Genomic DNA, 25,712 nt, shown 5'->3' with positions numbered 1-25,712 from the left:
TCCACCAAAGCAGACAGAGAAAGCCTTCCCCTGAAGCTGGTGTCCTGAATTTGGACTTCCAGCCTCCTGAACTGTGAGAGAATATATTTCTGTTTGTTAAAGTCATCCACATATAGTCATCCACATATAGTATTTCTGTTATAGCAGCACTAGTTAGCTAAGACAATGATGATGACAACCTAGTCCCGGCAATTTCATTTCAAGACACCCTACAAAAAATTGTTTATGTGCACAAGGGGAAATGTACAAGTATGTTTTCTGCAAAACGCTCTTAATAGGAAATATATGAAAAGAACCTCGAAGTCCATGAACGGGAGAATAAACTGGCATAGGCATTAAATGAATACTATACATCACTTAAAACGAATAAACATGAGCTATATAAAAAAAAAATTTTTTTTTTTTATATATAAGAACCTACAATGTGTCTGCCAGTTTGTTGTACCATAAGGCTCGTGTGTTGCCATGATGCTGGAAGCTATGCAGCTAGTATAATACCAGCAGGGTCACCCATGGTGGACAGGTTTCAGCAGAGCTTCTAGACTAAGACAGACAAGGAAGAAGGACTTGGTGGTCTACTTCTGAAAAAACTGGAAAAGTGAAAACCTTATGTATAGCAGCAGAACATTGTCTGGTATAGCGCTGGAAGATGAGCCCGGCAAGTTGGAAGGCACTCAAAATACGACTAGGGACGACCTGCGTCCTCAAGTAGAGCAGACCTTAATGACGTGAATGGAGTCAAGCTTTCAGGATCTTCATTTACTGATGTGGCATGACTCGAACAGACAAGAAACATCTGCGAACATCCATTAATAATCAGAATGCGGAATGTACAAAATACAAATCCAGGAAAATCAGAAGTCCTCAAAAATGAAATGGAATACATAAAGATCAATATCTTACGCATTAGTGAGCTGAAATGGACTCGTATTGGCCATTTTGATTCAGACAATCATATAGTGTACTATGCCAGGAATGACAGATTACCAAAGAATGCCGATATATTCATAGTCAAAAAGAGCATTTCAAGATCTGTCCTGAAGTACAAGATAATATCTATATGCCTACAAGGAAGACCAGTTAATATGATTATTATTCAAATTTATGCATCAACCACTAAAGCCAAAGATGAAGAAACTGAAGGTTGTTACCAACTTCTGCAGTCTGAAATTGATCAAACATGCAACCAATGTGCATTGATAATTACTGGTGATTAGAATGTGAAAGTTGGAAACAAAGAAGGGTCAGTAGTTGGAAAATACGGCCTTTGTTATAGAAACAATACCAGAGATCACATTAAAGAATTTTGCAAAACCAATGACTTCTTCATTGTAAATACATTTTTTCAACAACATAAATGCTGACTATACACTTGGACATAAGCAGATGGACTAAACAGGAATTGAATCGACTGCATCTTTGGAAAGAGACGAAGGAGAAGCTCAATATCATCAGTCAGAACAAGGGTAGGGCCGACTGCAGAATAGACCATCAATTGCTCATATGCAAGTTCTAAGATGAAGCTGAAGAAAATTAGAGCAAGTCCATGGGAGCCAAAATATGACCATGATATAACCCACCTGAATTTAGAGACCATCTCAAGAACAGATTTGACTCATTCAACACTAATGACCAAAGACCAGACAAGCTGTAGAATGACATCAAGTACATCATACATGAAGAAAGCAAGAAGTCATTAAAAAGACAGGAAAGAAAGAAAAGGCCAAAATGGATGTCAGGAAAGACTATAAAACTTGGTTTTGAACAACAAGTAGCTAAAGCAAACAGAAGAAATGATGAAGTAAAAGAGTTGAACAGAAGACTTCAAAGGGCAGCTCCAGAAGACAAAGTAAAGTATTATAACGAAATGTGCAAAGGTCTGGAGTTAGAAAATCAAGAGGGAAGGACACGCTTGACATTTCTCAAGCTGAAAGAACTGAAGAAAAAATTGAAATCTTGAGTTGCAATATTGAAGGATTCTAGAAGGAAAATATTGAATGATGCAGGAAGCATTAAAATAAGAGGATGGAAGGAAAGATACAAAGTCACCGTACCAAAAAGAATTGGTTGACGTTAAACCATTTCAGGAGAGAGAATATGATTAAGAATCAACGGCACTGAAGTTGGAAGTCCAAGCTGCACTGAAGGCACTGGCGAAAAACAAGCCTCCAAGAACTGAGAGAACACCAACTGAGATGTTTCTGCAAACGGATGCAGTGCTGGAGGTGTTCACTCATCTATGTCAAGAAATTGGGAAGACAGCTACCTGGCCAGCCAACTGGAAGAGATCCCTATGTGTGCCCATTTCAAAGAAGGTGATCCAACAGAATGTGGAAATTATTGAACAATACCATTAATATTACACACAAGTAAAATTTTGCTGAAGATCATTCAAAAGTGGTTACAGGAGTACACAGATGGGGAACTGCCATAAGTTCCAGCCAGATTCAGAAGAGGGCGTGGAACAAGGGATATCATTGCTGATGTCAGATAGATCTTGGCTGAAAGCAGAGAATACCAGAAGGATGTTTACCTGTGTTTTATTGACTATGCAAAGGCATTCAACTGTGTGGATCATAACGAAATATGGATAACATTGTGAAGAATGGGAATTTCAGAACACTTAACTGTCCTCATGAGGAACCTGTACATAGCAGTTGTTTTGAACAGAACAAGGGGATACTGCATAGTTTAAAATCAGGAACGGTGTATGTCAGGGTTGTATCCTTTCACGATAGACACTTATTCAATTTGTCTGCTAAGGAAATAATTCAAGAAGCTGGACTATATGAATAAGAACACAGCTTCAGGATTGCAGGAAGACACGTTAACAGCCTGATACATGCAGATGACACAACCTTGCTTGCTGAAACTGAAGAGGACTTGAAGCACTTACTGATGAAGGTCAAAGACTACAGCCTTCAGTATGTACTGCATCTCAGCATAAAACAAAAATCCTTACAACTGGACCAATAAGCAACATCATAATAAATGGAGAAAAGATTGAACCTGTCAAGGATTTCATTTTACTTGGATCCACAATCAACGCCCATGGAAGCAGTAGTCAAGAAACCAGATAACATACTGCACTGGGCAAATCTGCTGCAAAAGACCCTTTTAAAGTGTTGAAAAGCAAGGCTGTCATTTTGAGGATTAAGGTGCACCTGTCCAAAGCCATGGTATTTTCAATCGCCTCATATGCAAGTGAAAACTGGACAAGGAATAAAAAAGGCTGACGAAAAATTATTGCCTTTCAATCATGGTGCTGGCAAAGAATATTGAATATACCTGGATTGCCAGAAGAACAAACAAATCTGTCTTGCAAGAAGTACAGCCAGAACGCTTCTCGGGAGCAAGGATGGCGAGATTCTGTCTCACATACTTTGGACATGTTATCAGAAGGGACCACCTTGGTGAAGTGAAGGATCAGCAAAAAAGAGGAAGACCCTCAATGACATGGATTGACACAGTGGCTGCAACAATGAGATCAATATAGCAATGATTGTGAGGATGGTGTGCAAGACTGAGCAGTGTTTTGTTGTACACAGGGTTGCTATAACTTGGAACTGACTCAAAGACACCTAACAACAATAATATATAAGGACACGGAAAAAATGTCAACAGCATAAAGTTAAGTGAAAAACAGTGTGCAAGTGAATACGTACCATCTGGTTGGTACCAGCTAGATAAAGAAGTATAACAACAATACTATTATTTTTAATGGCTACGTACAAACACATATTGTAAAAGAATAAAAACATGCACAGCAAGCACATACACTCACTTCTGGGTAGTGGTTATTTTTTGGAGAGTGAGCCATTTCCCTGATATACATCTCTCTCTGTACATCTTCATATGCTTTACTGGTTTTGTTTCTCTAGAGAGTCCAGGCTAAGACAGAGGCAATGGTGATAGGAAAAAGAATCAAGCTTCTCAGAGGAATATGAGCACTGAGAAAAGGCAGTGAGTATAGGTAACTTTTGACCTTTAAACGTACAATTTCAGTAAAGTTGTGAAGTTAAGAACATAGATTTCAAGAAGTGACTAAGGAGCTGCAAGCAAGGAGAGTTAAGACTACTCTTTTTCAGAAGCAGGTTCAATAGGGGAAGGCAGAGTTTGGAAGCTATTTCAAAGAAGAAAAATGTTATAAAAAAGAACAAGAAGAGCAAGCTTATAAACACCGTGGGAAGGGGTTTGGTGATTTTGCTTTGGAAAGAACCAGGGTCACGTTGCTCTGAGACAAAACAGTCTGGAGAAATGTGTGTGGAAATAAAAATTCTGTGGTTGAGAGGAGTAAAGCTGAGGAAGCTCATGCTGGTTGACCTTTTCAAAAAAGTAAAGATCAGTTAATCTGTGAAAAGCAGGGGCAGGGAGGCAGGGTTGGCACTGGAAATGTGAAGACTGTGGAAAACATCTGGCATAGAGGAGCCACATGGAGAACACAGTACAGAAGGAACACCATAAACATGACTGTCTATATACTGAAATTTCTTCATTTTTGAGAGTTTAATAATATAAAGTACACTTACCTACATTAAAATTGGTGCTGTCAATGTAAAAGTAAACTCTTGATTTTTCCCTATTTTAGCATAAGTCTTGCCAAATTTATTAAATGATGTAGCTGTTACAGAACTGTTGCCATCCTTCTATTATTGAACTAAAAATTTTAAACTACCCTATAAAGTCACAAAGAATATATCAAACTCAAGTAGATTTTGAACTTTAAAAAAATACAGTACTTCCTAAATCTGAATATGTGTATCTGTGATTATATATATATATATTCTATTTACATGTTATTTTATACTAGTAATAATAATACAAGCTATATAATTAATTCTATTCACTATTATAAGTACTTAACAAATCGAATAGACTTGAAGTCCAGTATTCAGTAACCATCGTTATTACATCATTCTTTGGGAATAATTTTTAGGAATGTCTCTTGATTATTCGAATAAACCTAGGGGAGCCTATGGCTCATAATATAAAATGGTGGCTAGTCCCAGCTCACAGAGAGATTGAAAAGAAAGTTAAAAAGCTAAAAAGGCATTCTTTGGAATAACTCTCTTTGTTTGAGGTCTGTTATTGTTCGCTGTCATTGAGTTGGCCCCCAACACATGGAGACCCTAGGTACAATGAAACAAAACGCTGCCTGGTCCTGTATCATCCTCATGATTCATTGTGGATCAGGCTGTTGTGATTCACAGGATTTTCACTGGCTGGTTTTTGGAAATAGATCACCAGGCCTTTCTTCCTAGTCCATTTAAGTCTAGAAGCTTCCCTGAAACCTGTTCTACATCATAGCAACATGCAAACCTCCACTGACAGAGAGGCAGTGGCTGTGCATGAGATGCATAGGCCAAGAATTGAACCTGGGTCTTTTGCATGAATGGTGAGAATTCTACCACTGAACCACCTACCCCCTAACAGTTTCCTTTCCAACATTAATCTTAGAACACAGAGATTTATAAGCAAACAAACAAAACATACTTTATGGCAACTGAAAACCAGTAGAATTATCATTATATTGAGTATTTACTTCTTTGCAGCCTGTTCCTACCCATCCCATGCCTAACCAGAATGTAAGCTCCACCAGGGCAGAAACTTCACCAGTTTGTTCTATTTTATCCTCACTGCCTTTAATACTGCTTAGAATATAGTAGGTACTTGATAAACACAGACTCCTAAGGTATGTAAGAAAAAGCAAGTCTAAGATAAACAGGGTTTATGATATGATTGAAACTGCCTTGTGAATTACTAAGAATTGACTATATTGTTGTGGTTAGTTGCTACAGAGTCAATTCTGGCTCATGGTGACACCACGTGTGCAGAGTAGAACTGCTCCATAGGGTTTTGAAGGCTGTGACCTTTCAGAAGCAAATCACCAGGCCTGTGTTCCAAAGAGCCTTTAGGTGGATTCAAACTGCAAACCTTTTGGCTAGTAGTCGAGTGCTTAACCATTTGAGCCACCCAGGGCTCCAGAATTGACTACACTAGGGTTAAAAGTTTATAAAATTCCTTATTAAAGTAAGGTGAAAATTTTGTCTCTAGTAAAATAAATGGGTTTAAAGCTTCATAAATAACGTACGTTTAGTTGAAATTATGTTTAATTCGATGTAATTAATACTTATTGTGAGCCTTCAATCTAATGCAGAAGATTAATACAAGGCAGAATATGGCAATCAACATAAGAATTTTTTTCACTGGAATATCCAGGAAAATGTGTTTTGAAATGTGTGTCTGAAGCTTGGAGCAAGAAATGAAGATCAGTAAATCATCCTTCATAGGAATCAGCAACCACACCTTTTGTGAGATTTTGGATAGGGTCAGGAGGAGTTTGGGAAAGGTTGTGAGAAACGGAGGTATTTGAGATGGGATATGAAGGATAGAAATTCCATAGATAAAAATGGTAAAAGATGTTAGGCCAATGGAATTGCATAAGCAACATGACACAGAAAAGAAAAGTAGGTGTAGTCAAGGGTCCATCAGGGAAGTTTGGAGAGAATATGGAATCTGTCTGGGGAGATAATGGAAAAAAGGACTTGAAATCTGTATTATAGTAGACTTTGAGAACTGCATATAGTTCACTAGAGAGTAGGATGGGCACAGATCAAGGGTTTTGCTTATTTTATCTGATCTAATCCTTTCAACATTTGTGTGAGATTATAGTATTACCATTGCAGTGAACCTCTCCCCACACCTACGAGTCCATATGACTCTGGTGGTGCTGACACATCTCTGGTTTGAAAAATGGCATGCGATTCAGGATTGAACAATTGAAGCCTTTAATCCCCTAGCTACAGTAATGGATTTAGGGGTGGACAGGCACATGACTTCATCAGCAAAAGTGAGATGCTATGAAATTCCTGTTGAGACTTCTGGGACAAAGGCAAGCATTCTTCCCAATTGGATTAGAATCTCAGAAGAGGTGAGGAGTTGCTATGACCATTCAATCCCACCTGGCGGGGGGCAGTTTGTCACAGAATGGTACAAATAAGGGTATGTGGGTGCACAATAGCTGCAACAATGGACTGGAATATACCAACGATCACAAAGATGACACAGGACTGAGCAATGTTTCAGCATACACCCATTCACATTTTCTGCATGTGCAGTTCCACGACATTGGTTACATACTTCACATTGTGTCATCATTCTCACTATCTCTACTCATATTGTTTCATCACCATTAATTTGGATTCTCTGCCCCTAAAGCTCTCATCTGTGAGATTAGCCGTTTGAAACCAAAAAATTCTCAACTGATAGACCATCATTCCCATTTTACAAATGAAGAAACTGAAGATTAGAGAAATTATTTTGTCCAAGATCACATAGTTAATAAATAACAGATTTATAGCTCTAACTCATATCTAGTGGCTCCAAGCCTATGCTGCACCTATAATTTTTTGTTAAGTTTTTTGTACACATGTGTGCATGTGTGCCCAAGAAAGAGAAGGAGAGAGAAGAGAGAAAATTGGAATTTAACTTTGGTTAGTTTATTTTGATATATAAAAATAATAACTACCACTCATTAAGCAGTATGCTAAGTATTTTACATAAAATTTCTATACATGCCAATCATTATCAACTTGTCTATACCCACTTCTAATGGAATGTTGCCCAGGACTGTTGCTCCCTTTATTAGCCTCAGAAGCTTTGGTAGGGCTAGCGTATGATCCATGTATGCTCACTAGGGACTATGACTTGTGTGGCCAATCAAAAAATGAGCTGGGCCAATCAGATTCCTTTCTTGAAAATACGGTAGACTAAATCACTTGGTGGTAGGCAAAAGGGTGTGAAGATTCACAGCCAGGGTGGTCATTTGAGACCATGTGCTATAGAAAATTCTAGAGGAGAATAAACTGTGAATACACAGAAGGAGACTGTGAGTAGAAAGAAAAGTAATAGGGCAGATGTGCAAATAGAAGCAGAGATACCACAAGAGAGGCAGGATCACATAGCTCTGGAGAGGAGCAGCCTCAGTTTCTGATCACATTCTATATCTACACTCTTTGGTTCCTGTCTTTGGGCAAACATAAGACATCACTAGATGCTTACAAGAATCTCTCCCTTATACTTAAGCTGGCTTGAATGGTTCTTGGACCATGAAACTAATAGAGCACAGACTAGAACAATACATTACCTTAGTAAATTACTACAGCAATACGTGAGGCAGTTATTTTCCAGATAAAGAAACTGAGGTTCAGAGACTGTCAGTAAACTTCTCAAGGGACACAACTAGTATGAGATGAAGCTGGGACTGAAACTCAGATCTACGTATACTAAGTCCACAAGTGTAGGACTGACTGGAATAGGAAAATACTAGAAACAAGGAAATCAATTAGGCAGTTAGTACAATATTTTAGGAAGAAGTAGTAAAAGACATATCTAGAGCAATGGATGATGTAATAGAAATGACGGGACAGATTTCAAAGACACTGTAGAGGTAAAAATTTGTAGGGTTGGCTATGGGGATAGGCCTGAGGGGTGAGTAAAGAATGGAAGAAGTCAAAGGTGATACTAGATTTTTTAATTTCGCTGTCTGGAACAACAGCGGTGCCACTAACAATAGCAATAGGGAAATTAGTTTAAGGGGCTTGTTTTTGTGGGGGAGAAAATACACTTAATTTTGGTCACTATTAGTTTTAAGTAAACATGTTTAAAAGGGGAGTTGGAAATGTGAGCCTGAATCTCAGAGGTAGAAAAATAGATTTGGGAATTATTTGTAAATAAGCGACCTCACTGAAGTCTTTGTAAAGCTCAGCAAATCTTTATATATCTACAGTAAGAAAAAAGAAATTCAGTATTGCACAAGAACAAAGCTTTAAATTAAGTGATAAACACTATGTTTAAACCTAAAAACATCGTTTTAGGTTTCTAATTTTACTCTGTCTAGTATTTATGGTGACAAACTTACTGGACTCAAAGGACAAAATGAATCAACAAAATCTAGTTATTTAGTTTTGTATAGTCAGCAGGACAAACACACACACACATACACAAACAAAACCTTTTTATCTTTAAAGGATATAATAATAAAGTTTCAAATTGTACAGCAAAAATATATGGAACTAACATAATAAAGATAACTTGTATTAATGCCCTGCGTTTCTCCCTGGAACTTAAAGTTCTTTAACAGACATTATCTCATTGTTTTAAGAACTGTTATGAAACAATCCGACATTTATATAATACCATTCATTCTCAGTAATTCCACAGGGATTTATAAACCCTGGAAGAATGACTTTGTTCATGTCCAATGTGCAGCCACTGAAAGATGGGGATGAAAGTGTGAACAGAGAAGTGAACACGACTGTGGTAGATGTTCTGTACAATACAGCAGTAATATTATGTAACCATTTAAGAAAGGAAGTGAAAGACAATATTAGGCTGAAACTATGAAGAAAAAAGAACAGTAAAGATCCAAGCTAAGATTGTGTTACACTTGTTAAACTGAGAAAAATATTAACACTGACTGGTCTTATTTTCATTTTTGTATCTCGTTAGAATAATACATGGAGCCCTGGTGGCACGGTGGTTAAGAGCTTGGCTGCTAACCAAGAAGGTCGACAGTTCGAATCCACCAGCTGCTCCTTGGAAACCCGATGGGGCAGTTTTACTCTCTCTTATAGGGTCGCTGTGAGTTGAAGCCAACTCGACAGCATTGGATTTTTTTTTTTTTTAAGAATAATACATAGATACTTTCAAGATTAAAAAAAAATTGAGTATCATCTGCTAAATCAAGAGCTCCATTTTCTACAGTGCTCTTGGTGCAGTAGTGGTCTGTTTCCCAACTGTCAACTATATCCAGGATGCTAACTTATCATTGATTTAATATATCTTTTGGGGGCTATATTTTTTGAAGACTCCTCCTTCCTTCCCTCTTCTGACTCAGACTAGGATGCTGAGAAACACTCAACTGGAAAAACAAAAATTTTTTCTTAATTAAAAAAAAATTTTCCATTGAAAAATTAATAGAGGTCAATTTTCCTGAAGCACCTGAGGTCAATGTTATAATGCATATAGAGAAAACACCTTGCCAGATTCTCTACTTGGACGAGGAAGCGTGTTGACTAATGACAAACAAAGGCTGTAGTGCCTCAGTACTGTCTCCTCTAGTTATAATACGCATGAAGGGGCCCACAGAAGATGGGTGGTACCTTAGTTGGGCGCGTGGGAGAAAGTAGAGCGAACGCAGGGAAGAGCTGGACATCACAAAACACTGCAAAATTTTAACCTCCCACCCCAAGTCATATGGTTATGAAGGGACATCAGCTTTATATGCGGACTGCAACGTCAATTTTCCAGAGGAGTGAGAGCACAAGCTTCATAGCTATATGAAGACTTTGAGTATGTATTTATCCAACCCATAATGTGGTTTAAACCTTCTACACTCCTACTAATTTTTTATACGCTTATTTTATCAGTTACTCAGAAAAAGTACCCTAAGAATCTCCCACTCTGATAGATTTATTTACTTATTATAGGTCTATCAAGTTTTGCTGCAAACATTTTGAGTCTGTAATACATTTTGGCTTAAAAACATTGATTGTTCAATATATTTACAATGTATTTCATGTAAATAGCACATGATTGAATTTCTTTTTAAACCCACTTGACAATCTTGGTCATTTATGTAAAGCATTCGACCTTTTGCATTATTTCACTACTATTGCTGATATATCTGGATTTTATTTCTCCCATCTTATTTTGTACCATTTTTTATGTTGCCCAGTCTGTATTTCTTTTCCTTTCCTTTCTTGTCTCCTTTTAGATTGTATTTTTTTCTTAATTTCATTTTTTCTGATACTACTTCGGAAGATCTTTTCCTATCCTTTTAGTAGTTTTCCTAAAAGAATATTAATATGTATACTTCATTTTGCATGTGAAAGCAAGACAATGAATAAGGAAGACCGAAGAAGAACTGACGCCTTTGAATTGTGGTGTTGGCAAAGAATATTGAATATACCATGGAATGCCAAAAGAACAAACAAATCTGTCTTAGAAGAAGTACAACCAGAAGCAAGGATGGCGACACTACATCTTACATACTTTGGACGTGTTGTCTGGAGGGATTGGTCCCTGGAGAAGGACATCATGCTTGGCAGAGTATAGGGTCAGCGGAAAAGAGGAAGAAGCCCTCAACAAGGTGGGTTGACACAGTGGCTACAACAGTGAGCTCAAGCACAACAACGATTGTAAGGATGGCTTAGGACTGGACAGTGTTTCGTTCTGTTGTGCATAGGGTTGCTTTGAGTCGGAACCTAACAACAACAACAACATACTTCATTTATTAAAGTGTAAATTAATCTGTATCTTGCTACACAATACAAGGACCATATTACCCCTTTTTAAAATTTTTTTTACGTGCACCCCAGACTTATATACTATTACTGTTAAGTATTTATTTTAATTATATATATATATAACTGGGTGGCTGGGTATTTGTAACCCAAGATGTTATTGCTATTGTGTCAACTGTGACTTATGGTAACCTCATGTACAACAGAACGAAATGTTGCCCAGTCCTGCACCACCTTTACAAGTATTGGTATGCTTGAAGCCACTGTTGCAGCCACTGTGTATTTTCAGTGCCTTCCAACCTAGGGGGCTAATCTTCCAGCACTATATTGGACTTTATTCTGTTGTGAACCATAGGGTTTTTGTTAGCTAATTTTCAGAGGTAGATCGCCAGGCTTTTCTTCCCAGTCTGTTAAGACAAGAAGCTCCATTAAAAACCTATCCACTATGGTTAACCCTGCTGGAATTTGAAATACTATGGCATTATCTTCCAACATCATAGCAACACACAAGCCACCACAGTACGACAAACTGACAGACAGGTGACAGAAAAGATCCACTCTAGTCTGGTCTCACCCATGGAGAAAGATGTGGCAGTGTGCTTCTGTAAAGATTTACAGCTTGGAAAGTCTATGGGGCAGTTCTACTCTGTCCCTCAGTGTCACTGTGAGTTAGAATTGATTTAGTGGCAGCAGGTTTGGTTTTTTTTTGGTATATTGAAGATAATATTTTGTCGTGGCCTGCTTGTTGTTGTTGAGAAATCAGTCTTCACTTTTTAAAAGGTAAACGGACTTTTCTCTCTGGCTGCTTTTAAGATATATTTGTATTAAATGCTGAGAATGCTCTGAAGTATTATTATGATGTGTTCAGGTCTGATTTATTTTTATTTATCCTCTTTTGGATTATTTTAAGGGCTTCTTTACTCATGAATTGACCTCTTCCATTAGTTCTAGAAAATTCTCAGCTATCATCTTTTTTTGCCCTCTGATCACCTTCTGGAACTTGATTAGACATATATTAGACTTCTTTCTCTTCTCACAGGTATCCTATCTCTTTGACCTAAAGTCTCCACAGTATTTTCAATTTATCTTTCAGTTCACTACTGCTCTTTTAGTTACATATAATTTGCTCTAAATATACTGAATTTTTAGTGCCAATTATTGTATTTTTCATTTCTAGGATACCTCTTTTTGTTGTTTTGAAATCTGCTTGTTCTTTATATTTTCAAGCCAATTGTACATTGGAATATATTACATATACTTATTTTATATTTAGGGTCTGAATAAAATTGGAAGTTCTTGTGAGTCTGATTCTGCTGTCTGTTGCTTCTACTGGCTTTTGGTCAGGATACCTGGATTATTATTTTTTTTAATTCTGAATTTATTTTTTAACCTTTCTTTGAAGACTGGTAAATGAAAGTAGGTTTCTCAGAAAGGATTTATGTTTGCTTGTATCAGACTTCTGCAAGCTCTAAAAGGATCCAGGATTATTTCAAACTAAACTCTTGGCTGGAGCACTTTTAGGCCACCCAAGTAGTCTGAATTTGGGCTCCAAACTGGTGGAAAGGCTGCATACTCTGCTCCATGATTCAATACAGGCAGTTTTTCTTGTAGTGTTCTGATGGGGGTGAGGTGACCCAGCTTATTTCTAATTCTCCTGGCACTACGGATGAGGGCCTTTAGACCCCAAACTATATGGGATAGTCTTTTATTAGACCCCTTTACCTTGAGAAGACCTTGTGTTTTGCATTCTCTCTCACAAACTTGGTGACGTCTCAAAAACAATATTAAACTTCACCAATTTAGCAAATGTTCTTAGGGTTAAGGCCAGACTTAGAGTTCCACTTAACCTTGTCTTACTTAGTTCACAACTTTACTTAGTCCCTGGTTTAAGAATTCCTTGCTTTCTTATAAACTCATATAAGCATATCAGAAAATGTTTTTATATTATATTCAATACTTCCAGTTGTTTTCAGTGGGATTAGTTTGAAATCCTAACTGACCATGTTGCCAGAAATTGATGCTTTCCATAACATTGAAATTTTGTCATTCACTCCAAAATTACACACTTGAATCTTTGAAAAGGTACAACCTGTTTATGACAATATTATGCTCTCTAAAGGACTCTAGGTTTGTTGAGGGTATTTTAGAAACAATTATTCTAGCCAAACACATAGTGCATTTTAATAAATACCATTTAAGCTTTGCAGACTGGACCTACTTAAGGTTGGACCAAATTTGAAGAACACAGTAGTGGAAAGAGAGCTAGGAGATGTGAATTCTAGTCTTACCACTTATCTGTGTGACACTGGGCAAGCCCCTAAAGGGCTAGCTCCTGGTTTCCCACCTATCTAATGGAGGGATGGGGCTGGATGATCCTTTCAGGACCAAAACTTTGTGATAGTTACACAGAAGAATGCGATGTAAATGAAGTACACTCAAGGTCTGGGTTTTTGATGCTCAAAACATTCCTGAAGGCTAGCCTACCTTCAGATTTAAAATATATAGCAGCATAATATTTTAAACAAGCTTGCATTCTGGTATGGTCATTTTTCCTGAAAAATAAATCAATATAAACCATTTTGGTTACTTCAACTGACTCTTAATATTTTTTGACATCTTGTTAGTTCTGAGAACTTCATTATTCCCTTTATCCCTTCTGCATTTCAAATTCTTTTAATGTAGCTATTAATATAATTTAGGGATTATCTGATTTTTGCATGAAAAAATCAGCACTCAAAAGCTGCAGCTGTACCATCTGCCAGGAATTTATGTGAATATTTTGGAAATATAAGCATTTAAAATGTTAGCATATTATGTTAATCATTAAAAAACAAAACAAAACAAAAACAACCTAATGCCACACAGGTTAAACTGTCCCAAAAAAGTTTTAATGCAACGTATTCACAGATTTACACTATAAAGCTGTGAAATAAATATCTTTTTCAAATTTGATTAAGTGCTGCAAGACGCTGAAGAAAGTCAGCACTCATATGTTTGATGTCATTTTTGGCAAGACTACAGAGAATGTCACATTAAAGAAAAACATCTTACTTAAAATAAGGTCTTGATGCAGTCTGGGATAGTTAACAACTTCATTCCCTAAAGGGAACATTGTTTATAATCAAACTTTTAATGACAATATTAGTTACCCCTTTGAGACATTTTAAATAACAAAACAAAACAATAACACCACACACACATCTTCCTCATATCTTTCACTTTTATAAAGTGGTAAATTTGTAATTATTTCAATTTAGGCTCCAAATACCTAATATAATTCTAATGTTTCCTTGCAGAATTATTGTAGCCACTTAAGAAATGGAGAAGTGGAAGGCTAGCAGGCAACATCAGTTTAAGATTATTTATTGTTTTAATGAATGAGAGGTATAGATAATTTCCATCAGCAATGGAAACATAGTCCTAGGTGTCAGTGCCCCTATATCTTCTAAACCCCAGAACTGAAAATGGTGGAAATTTTCCATCTCCCAATTACATTTATATGGTCCTTAATCTATCATCCTCTATATCTTACTCTGACTGATGTGACACAAATAAGAGGAAGAAATACGCCTTAGGCAAGATGCCCATTTAAGTGTTATTGGTCATTTTCACTTGGTAATTACAAGATTTCCAAGAAGAATTATAATAAATGAAATTACAACACAACAACAATATGGAGAAAAAAATACAGATGTATGTTTCTGGCATAAAGGTTAAAAAATCCAGAAAAATATACATCACAAAGTTAATCATGGTTGTCTTTGACAGAAGGATTATAAAGTGATCTTTATTTTTACTCTTTATGCCTTTCTATATTTCTGATTTCCTTTGCAATAAACATGTTATTTTATAATTGGAAGAAATAATAAAGCTTCCCCCCCCCCCCCCACAAAAGAGAAAGTTATGGTGGAAGACTAATACTTTTACCTGTATCAGTTAACAAACCTGCTTTTAACTCGTCAGAAATGGCACAGATATTAATAATAGGAGGATAAATACCAGTTTCTAAAAATATAGTTAAAGACTCTTGCCAAACTCCCTACATTGACTTACATCAATCATCAGACAGAAAGAATGCTAATGCTTATTAGAAAACTATATTAAGACAGTGAAGGGATGAAAAGCATTAATATTAATATATTGGTTCTTAAAAGCAGCAATGGAGGCAACTATCTACACATTCCATTTCCTCCTCCTATTTCTGACTCTGCTTCTTCCTCTGTTGTTCCAGGCAAATAGAGACCAATTTTTGTACCTTGGATTGCCACTTGCAAGTTTTTAAGACCCTAAGCACTTCACAACGAACTAGGAGGTAGAACAGAAACACTGAACACTATATTATGTCAATTAACTGGGATGCTCCATGAAACCATGACCCTAAGCCTCCAAACCAAGGAATTAAATTCCATGAGATGTTTGGTTGTATATAAGCAGAATGTGTGGCTAACTGCCTCCATGAACAACTGCCTCCTTTGCCACGAGATCAGAAGAAATGTCTGGCTACCATTTCTGAACACTGGGACCAAAGATTCTACAGAAGAATCCTGATCAAAAACAGGAAAATGCAGAACAAAATTTCAAAGTCTCATGGAATCCAGACTTCCTGGAGCCATGGAGGCTGGAAGAACCCCTGAAACTACTTCCCTCAGATAATTTTTAAACCTTAACCAAAAATATCCCCTTAAGTCTTCTTAAAACCAAACAAGAGTTTAGCTTAACTAGTAAAGAATGTCTGCCTTGAGCATTGTGCTGTTTTATGATCTATCTATATGGGATCAAAGTGACAATAGCAACTTGAAAGATGAGATAGGAAACTTGAGGCATAGTGAGTTATGTTAATGAAGGAGGAACAACTTGGAAAAGAACAATGAGAATGGCTGCAGAACTTAAAGAATGTAATCAATGTCACTAAATTGTACATGTACACATTGTTGAATTGGTGTATGTTCTGCTGTGTATATTCTCAACAACAAAAACAAATTATAAGAAAAAGAAGAAGAAAGAAAAAGAGAGTACCAAGGAATGAGTCCTAAGCAGTCACTAGGAGGTCTACAAGATGACCCAGAATCAATACACAAAAAAGCATGTGGATCAGTTTGAGTTTATTTTTCACTGTACACAAAAATTAAGTATGTCCCATAACATATAGTTCTCAAAGTAAAACTCAAGAAGATTTGATCACGGTGGCTACTAAGAAAGTATGAAATGGGCTGTTCTAAAGAGAACAAAGTACTTGATGGACTTTCAAATTAAAGATGATTATCTCTACTTCACTTTGCTAAAAGAACAAATTCTTAATCTCACTGTAAGGGTATGCACATCTTTACATTTGTTATATACCTTTAAAAATCTTTACTATTTTTTAAGATGACGAATATCACTAAAAAAAAGTACAGTTAAAAACATAATGTGCCTCTAATCCCACTCAAGAAACTGATTGTCCTAGTTCAGAGTCAATGATTTATTTTTCCAGTACTTCCAGAAAATGAAGTTTTTCACACAATTGAATATTCCAGATAAGAGAATGTGATCTTCAGTTCATTAAAGCGATTAATTTTTTACCACTTAGGTTAGAATCATTGCCCATTAGACAATAATAAATACCATTTAACCTTTTCTTAATGAATCAGGGTTATTACAACAAGCATCAGTAATGTTATCTTTCAATAGTGAAATACCCTCAGAGTATAGTGAAGTATCCACATCAAATGGATCCATACTATGACTACTACATTCTTGCATTTCCTTCCCTAGTATCAAGTGGCTGCCAGAATGAATGTCTCTAGCTGTGCCTTTTTCCTCATTTTTTTTTTTTTTAAAACCTTGGTTATTAAATTGTGTGTTAGAAAGGTCCAAAGGCCAGTCCCTGCCCTGATTTTATTTTTTTGTTTATTCTTCATTATATTTTAAAATTATGAGATATAATTCACATACCATTAAAATTATCCTTGGAAACCCTGGTGACATAGGGGTTAAGAGCTACAGCTGCTAACCAAAAGGTCGGCAGTTTGAATCTACCAGGCCTTTCTTGGAAACTGCATGGGGCAGTTCTACTCTGTCCTATAGGGTTGCTATGAGTCAGAATCGACACGACGGCAATGGGTTTTTATAAAGTATACTTTCCCTTATTTTTAATTTTCTAGCCTTTAATCTGTTTTGAGCTTTGAGACTAGATAATCAATTTGTTAGCATTATGCCCAAAATAAGAATAAATAGATGATCTGAGGCTTTCTATGAGTCAAGTGCAAATATAGTTTTACTTTTCCATGTAAATAACATAAAAAATTAGCACATTTATTAAGAGTAGAATTGAGGGAAATATAGGTCTGATGTTTTTAGCCTCCAAAGGGGGGGGAAAAAAAAGATGACTCAAGGGTACCTAGAGAAAGTTAATTGATGTAGAAAAAAATGAACAGTTTGCTCTAATAAGAGGAATTAATTCGATATGGTATCAGGCACAACACAGAGCTAACTTTCCAAAAGGGTGTCTGTTTCTTATAAAAACCAAGATTAAGCTAGTTTAACATCGTGTGTTAGATAAATGAAAAGTAGTCAAAAACTATATACTTTCACAGCCTATCAAGCCTGAAGGACCCCGGTCTGGCTTAATCCAGTATTAAGAAGATAGACTGAAGAAACATGAAATGGCCCAGGGTAACTTGAGAGGTACTAAGCACCTCAGGGATGTGTTTCATGAGGAGGCTTTAAAATTCTTCCTTGATTTATTAGCTCAGATTGCCTTTCCTCCTCTAATTTCTGGCACCAGTCATACAGCAGGTATTGTCTGCTTAGAACTTTGAAAAAAGGATCTGACACCTCATCTCCCTAAAGCTGATTAGAGAGTATGTCCAAACCTGTATCTCTATATGACCATGTTCAATTTGGTATTGGTTTTGATATGAAGAGACTTAAAGAAATCTGGAAAGGACTCAGAGACATAATTTAACAAAAAGGATTATATAGTTTATTAAAGAACTTGACAGAGCCAACACTGGAAACCAACTCTACCCCCAATTAACTATCAATCTTATTCAGAATTTATTACACCCACAACAATCCTATGCACAGGTTTGAATGATTTATAGTGAGACTGAAGAAACTCCAAGGCTGTAAACAGGATTGTCCTCCAGTACATCTCTTTTGACGTCATTGGTATCCAAAGAAAATACCACACTCTTTGTTTACCTAAATTGGGGTGTTAGACACTACTGTAGATTCTGTATTCAACTAAGAAATTGAACTGTACTGAATTTTAAATAGTCAAATTGCATGCTATTAAAAAAATTTAGTTGTGTGACTGTAATGATTTTATTCCTTGATGTTCTATTTCTTTCATCTTCAAAAAATGAATACATGACAGATAAATGGCAAAAATTATATGAAGTTATATTCATATATGAGAGCAATGGTGGTTCAGTGGTAGAATTCTCACCTTCCATGGAGGAGACGCAGGCCAATGCACCTCACGAGCAGCTGACACCATCTATCAGTGGAGGTTTATGTGTTGCTATGAATGCTGAACAGGTTTCAGAGGAGCTTGTAGACTAGGGCAGACTAGGAAGAAACGTCCAGTGACTTACTTCTGAAAATCGGCCAGCAGAAACCCTATGGATAACAATGGTCTGATGTGCAACTGATCATGGGCATGGTTTCATTCTGTTGTGCATGAGGTCACCATGAGTAGGGGGCCAACTTGAAGTAGCTAACAACAACGACATATTCATACAATGTTTTTCTTACCAAGAAGTATAATTATAACTATCAACTGATAATATGCTTCTGAAATAAGGAATAGCAAACCCTATTTATCTTTAAATTTGTATATTGAGACACAGATGAGTCCAGATTTTAAAGTAACTTGCCTTAGAGGTGGGGCCAAGATGGCGGAATACTTAGATGCTGGTGTCATCCCACTTACAACAAAGACCCCAAAAAACAAGTGAATCAAATATATATGACATTCTAGAACCCTAATTATTAAAAACAAAGCTGAAGAATTAGACAGAGCGGCAGGTGGAAGGAAAGACAATTCAAAAACATGGAAATGGAGAACTACGATTTATAGGATTGTAAGGATCATAAGATGTCACACTGGTCCATTACATTGATGACATTATGCTGATTGGACCTAGTAAGGAAGAAGTATCAATGACTCTGGATGTATTGGTAAAACATTTGCATGCTAGAGGGTGAGAAATTAAATCCCACAGAAGTTCAGGCACCTTCCACCTCAGTGAAATTTCTAGGGGTCCAGTGGTGTGGGGCATGTTGAGATATTCCTTCTAAAGTGAAGGATAAGTTATTGCTTCTGGCTGCTCCCTCAACTAAAAATGAGGGACAACACCTAGTGGGCCTCTTTGGATTTTGGAGGCAGCATATTCCTCATCTGGGTGTGCTACTCTGGTCTATTTATCAAGTGACTCAAAAAGCTGCTAGTGTTGCATGGGGCCCAGAACAAGAGACAGCTCTGCAACAGGTTCAGGCTGCTGTGCAAGCTGCTCTGCCACTTGGGGCATATGACATGAGTACTAATGGCCCAGATCCTTCATGAATGAATGTTTTGGGTCACCTCACCAGGCAAAGAACCATGACCAGCTGAGGTGCTTGCTGAGGGTAAAGGGAATATAGAATGGGTGGTGGAAGATGTTAGTTATAAATACCAGTTATGGCCACGTGACCAGTAATAGAAATAAGGACTGTAATTGTTAACAAAAAAAAAAAAAATTTTTTTTTTTAATTGTTACAAGTATTTCTGCTTTTTATGTGTACATCAAATATTCATTTTCTTTACTTATAAAATGTAAGATGTACACAGGGCGGTTACATTTTTGGTTGTATGTGTGTTCACTGTATCAAGTTAGGCCCAAGTATGACTTTATAATTGACTTTATTTAGAGATTATGTATGGTTTAAAGAGATGTGTACAGGTACAAAGTTGACAAGGGGTGGAGTTTGATGGTTAAGATTGTGTGTCAACATGGCTGGGCCATGATTCTCAGTGTTTTGGTAGTGGTAGAACGTTGTGATCACTTTCCTCTTGAGATTTCATACCTGATCACTCCTATGATGAGATCTGCTGTAAGTCAGTACGGGGGGGGGTGCGGGGGCAGGGCCTATGGTGGCTCACAGCCCCCTTCAGACTTCATCTCTCCACAATCTACAGCCCAGCTCTTCTTTCTCTTCTTGCTGGGGCTTTTGCTTGTTCTGGATCCCTCAGCTGGCTCCTGTTCATCTGACCTCCGGTTCTTGGGACTTGAACTAGCAGCTTACCTGCAGTCTTGCCTGCTGATCTTGGGATTCATTGATCTTCACAGCCTGTGAGCAACAGCCTTGCTGTCCAGCTTGCCGATCTTGGGTTTGCCAGCCCTTGAGGCTATGTGAGTCAGGAAGGTTCTTTCCTGACCCACCAGACTTGGGACACTGTAGCCTCTGCGGCCGTGTAAGCCATTTTCTTGATATAAATCTATCTCTCTCTATACCTATTTATATGCTTTACTGGTTTTGCTTCTTGGAAGAAGCCAGCCTAAGCCAGGGTCTGTGTACTTGCAGCACCCTTCACCTCTGCCCCAGTGCCTTGTGGGTCGATCCAACACCACACACCCTCGTTAGCACAAAATGGGCAGGACATCCACATGCACATTTGCGACATTGAACACCACCCTGCCCTCTAAGAAGAGGCCTCAACCAACCCACAGAAAGGGCATGAGGGTTGGCAGTACTATCCACTTCATTTAGCTGCCCATGACAGGGACCTGAGAATTAGTGGTGCATCCCAGCCCCTCCAGCAAATGGCACCAGACACCCAAGGACTGGCTGTACCACCTCCACTATGTGCTTTAACGATAAAGCACGTCCTTCATCCGGTCACCTGGTGGCAAATGTCAGCCCCCTGCTTTGCTCTAAACATTGCAAGCAGAGACCTGTGCCTGCTCCAAACACCCCCATGTAGCCCTGCCCACCAAGGACTATAGGTGAGTCTCTACACCACACACTTGGTGACCAAAGACCCAGATGCCTGTACCCCAAACAACTGCACCCCTCACAAGAAGCATGAACAGATTTCCAGGCTCACATACCTAGTAGCTACTCGACCACCTGCAAACAGGAGGTGAGAGCTTCAGTGATGCCATTAGCCAGAGTAGCACACATGCCCAGCCTACTCTGACATATCAAAACAAAACCAAAACAAAATACAGGATGTAGTTAAATAAATAAATATTATAGGCACAGTTGTTAAGAGTTATGGCTGCTAACTAAAAGGTCGGCAGTTCAAATCCACCAACCACTCCTTGGATACCCTATAGGGCAGTTGTACTTTGTCCTGTAGGGTCACTATGAGTTGGAATTGACCCAATGGCAATGGGTATGATTTTATTGATGCCTTGGAGGCAATAGTAAACGTCAAATCACATAAAGAAGCAGAACAAGATGGCCCCAGCAAGCAATCAAAGTAAAGAACCAGAAAACCTGCTGGAGGAAGATAAGGCAATGGACCTATCTTATAAAGAATTTAAAAGACAAATATATAGGGCTTTCCAAGACATCAGGAAGGAGATCAGGCAAAACTCAGACCAAACCAATGAATACACAGACAAAGCAACAGAAGAATTCAGGAAAGCAATACAAGAACAAAACAACAGAATAAAGAGGCTACCAGAAGCCACATGAAAACAGCAACTAGAAATCCAAAAGAGTAACAAAATTTCAGAATTAAACAACAAAATAGAAGGTCATAGAAGCTGAAGAGAGACAATGGAAGTCAGAATTACGTGAGATTGAAGATAAATCCTTTGACACCAATTTGTTTGAGGAAAAATCAGAAAAAAAAAAAAAATGAAGAAAGCCTAAGAATTATGTGGGATACTATCAAGAGGAAAAAACCTACAAGTGATTGGAGCAACAGAATGGGGGGAGGAAGAGGGACACAACAGGAAACACAGAGACAACTGTTGAAGATTTGCTGGCAGAAAGCCTCCCTAACATTGTGAAAGATGAGACGATATCTATCCGAGACGCTAAACGAACCCCAAACAAGACAGACCCCAAAAGAAAGTCACAAAGACATATCACATTCAAATTTGCCAAAACAAAAGACAAAGAAAGAATTCTGAGAGTGGCTAGAGATAAACTAAAAGTCACCTACAAAAGAGAACCAATAAGACTAAGCTCAAATTACTCAGCAGAAACCTTGCAGCCAGGAAGGCAATGGGATGACATATACAAAGCTTTGAATGAAAAAAAATTACAGCCAAAAATTATATATCCAGCAAATTTTCTCTCAAATATGATGGTGAAATTACGTCATTTCCAGATAAACAGAAATTAAGGGAATTTGTAAAAACCAGACCAAAATTACAAGAAATATTAAAGGGAGTCCTGTGGTTAGAGAACAAACAACATCAGACAACAATCCAAGACTGAGACACAGGAAAATCAACCAGATATCAATACAGATAGGGAATTCACAAAAACGAATCAAAGCTAAAAGAGGGACTAAAAAATGTAGTCACAGAACTTTCATATGGAAGGAAACTAACAATCCTACACATACAAAATAAAAATCAAGAAAAAGACTCGGCAATTACAAAATCAACGATGAAAAGAAAATGCATTAAAAAACCGACTTAGCATAGAAAATTAAGTGTAACAAAGAAACTGTCAACAACACGCACACACACACACACAAAACATCAAAATGAGAACACTAAACTCAAAAAAAAAAAAAAAAAAAAACTCATACCTATCAGTAATTACGCTGAATGTGAACGGACTAAATGCACCAATAAAGAGACAGGGAGTGGTAGAACAGATAAAAAAAAACACGATCCATCTATATGCTGCCTACAAGAGGCACACCTTAGGCTCAAAGACACAAATTAAAACTTGAAGGATGGAAAAAAATATATCAAGAAAACAGCAATCAAAAAAGAGCAGGAGTGGCAATACTAACCTCTGACAAAATAGACTTTAAAGCAAAATTCACCACAAAGGTTAAGGAAGGACAGTATATAATGATTACAGGGTCAACACATCAGGAGGACATAACCATAATACATATTTACGCACCCAATGACAGGGCTCCAAAATACATAAAACAAACTCCAACAAAATAGAAAAGAGAAATAGCTCCACAATAATAGTAGGAGACTTCAACACACCACTTTCGGTGAAGGAGAGAACATCTAGAGAGAAGTTCAATAAAGACAGGGAAGATCTAGGTGCCACGATCAACCAACTTGATTTCATAGACATATACAGAACACTCCACCCAACAGCAGCCAAGTATACTTTGTTTTCCAGCGTTCATGGAACATTCTCCAGAATAGACCACATATTAGGTCATAAAGCAAGCCTTAACAGAATCCAAGACATTGAAATATTACAAAGGCTGTCTTCTGACCATAAAGCCAAAAAAGTAGAAATCAATAACAGAAAAAGCAAGACATGGCCCCCGGACTCTCTGTTAATCCCAGAACTAAAACCATTCCTGAAGCCAACTCTTCAGACACAGACTACACTATAAAACATAAAATAATACTTGTGAAGAGTGTGCTTCTTAGTTCAAGTAGTTACATGAGCCAAACGGGCAGCTCCTGTCCAGAAGTGGGATGAAAAGGGACAGGAGCTGGTTGAATGGACATGGGAAATCGGGGTGGAAAGGGGGAACGTGCTGTCATAGAGATCGCAACTAGGGTCACATAAAAATATGTTTACAAATTTTTGTATGAGAAATTAACTTGAGCTGTAAACTTTCACCTAAAGCACAGTAAATAAATAAGACAGAAAGTGCTCTACATCCTACTTTGGCGAGTAGTGTCTGCGACCTTAAAAGCTTGCAAGAGGCCATCTAGGATACTCCACTGGTCCCGCCCTATCTGGAGCAAGTGAGAATGAAGAAAGCCAAAGACACAAGGGAAAGAACAGTCCAAAGGACTAAGAGACCACAACTACCACAGCCTCCACCAGACTGAGCCCAGCACAACTAGATGGTGCCTGGCTACCACCACTGACTGTTCTGACAAGAATCACAATAGAGGGCCCTGGACACAGCTGGAGAAAAATGTAGAACAAAATTCTAACTCACAAAAAAGACCAGACTTACTGGTCTGACAAAGACTGGAGAAACCCCAAGAGTATGCCCCCAGACATCCTTGTAACACAGTACTGAAATCACTTCTGAGGTTCACCCTTCAGCCAAGGATTAGACAGACCCATAAAATTAAATGAGGCTATATGGTACACCAACCTAGAGGCAAGGACAAGAAGGCAGGAGGGGGCAGTAAGGCTGGCAAGGGGGAACTCAAGGTAGAGAAGGGGAGAGTGTTGACATGTCGTAGGGTTGGTAAGCAATGTCACAAAACAATATGTGTATTAATTGTTTAATGAGAAATTAAATGGCTCTGTATACCTTCATCTAAAGTATAAAAAAAACAAAAAACCCTATGGAGTAGTTCTACTGTACACACCATGGGGTCGCCATGAGTTGGAACAGACTCAAAGGTAAGTAACAACTGTAATTAGAATATTAATACTTCCCTACTTAAGTTTAAAAAAAAAAAAAAAACTTGTTTTTTTTTTATATTTTGGGAAGACATTCCAAATAATTAGTGTTACATATAAAAAACACCAGTATTACTATCACAATTACTATTTAAATTCCAAAATTAATGTATTTTTCCTAGAAGCTGGACTACATGAAGAAGAATGCAGCATCAGGATTAGAGGAGACTTATTAAAATTTGTGATATGCAGATGATACAACCTTGCTTACTGAAAGTAAAGAGGACTTGAAGGACTTACTGATGAAGATCAAAGACTACAGCCTTCACTATGGACTACACTTCACATAAAGAAAACAAAAATTCTCACAACTGGACCTATAAACAACATTATGATAAATGGAGAAAACATTGAAGTTGTCAAGGATTCTTACTTTTTTTTTTTTGACTTGGATCCACAATCAATGCCCATGAAAGCAGCAGCCAAGAAAGGAAACGATGTACTGCATTGGGCAAATCTGCTGCAAAAGACCTGTTTAAAGCATTAAAAACAAAGATGTCACCTTGAGGACTAAGGTGCACCTGACCCAAGACATGGTATTTTCAATCACCTCATATGCTTGCAAAAGCCGGACAATGAATAGGAAGACAAAAGAAGAATTAACGCATTTAAATTTTGGTGTTGGTAAAGAATACTGAATATACTACGGACTGCCAGAAGAACAAACAAATCTGTCTTGGAAAAAGTACAGCCAGAAAATTCTCCTTAGAAGTGAGGATGGCGAGACTGTCTCACGTACTTTGGATATGTTATCAGGAGGGATCGGTCCCTGGAGAAAGACATCATGCTTGTTAAAGTAGAGGGTCAGTGAAAAAGAGAAAGACCCTTAATGAGATGAACTGATAC

The 25,712-nt window shown here is 37.6% G+C and overlaps 1 protein-coding gene across 5 annotated transcripts in view; it reads right to left on the bottom strand.

Moving 5' to 3' along the window:
- CWC27 (CWC27 spliceosome associated cyclophilin) overlaps positions 1 to 25,712 on the bottom strand; it is a 255,184-nt gene that overhangs the window by 85,117 nt on the left and 144,355 nt on the right. Inside the window, exon 12 of one of the 5 annotated variants that reach the window (XM_049864442.1) lies at positions 25,249 to 25,337. The exons of the other annotated variants lie outside the window; for them this stretch is intronic. Coding sequence (XP_049720399.1) covers positions 25,267 to 25,337 — 71 coding nt within the window. The 3' untranslated portion in view covers positions 25,249 to 25,266. Of the gene's footprint in view, positions 1 to 25,248; positions 25,338 to 25,712 lie in introns of those variants that run through there. 5 annotated transcript variants of the gene reach the window in all.

Source organism: Elephas maximus, chromosome 2, assembly GCF_024166365.1.
Source record: "Elephas maximus indicus isolate mEleMax1 chromosome 2, mEleMax1 primary haplotype, whole genome shotgun sequence".
Taxonomy (NCBI): Eukaryota; Metazoa; Chordata; class Mammalia; order Proboscidea; family Elephantidae; genus Elephas; species Elephas maximus.
Note: the sequence above shows the minus strand (reverse complement) of the source record. Positions and strands in the feature narration are given on the sequence as shown.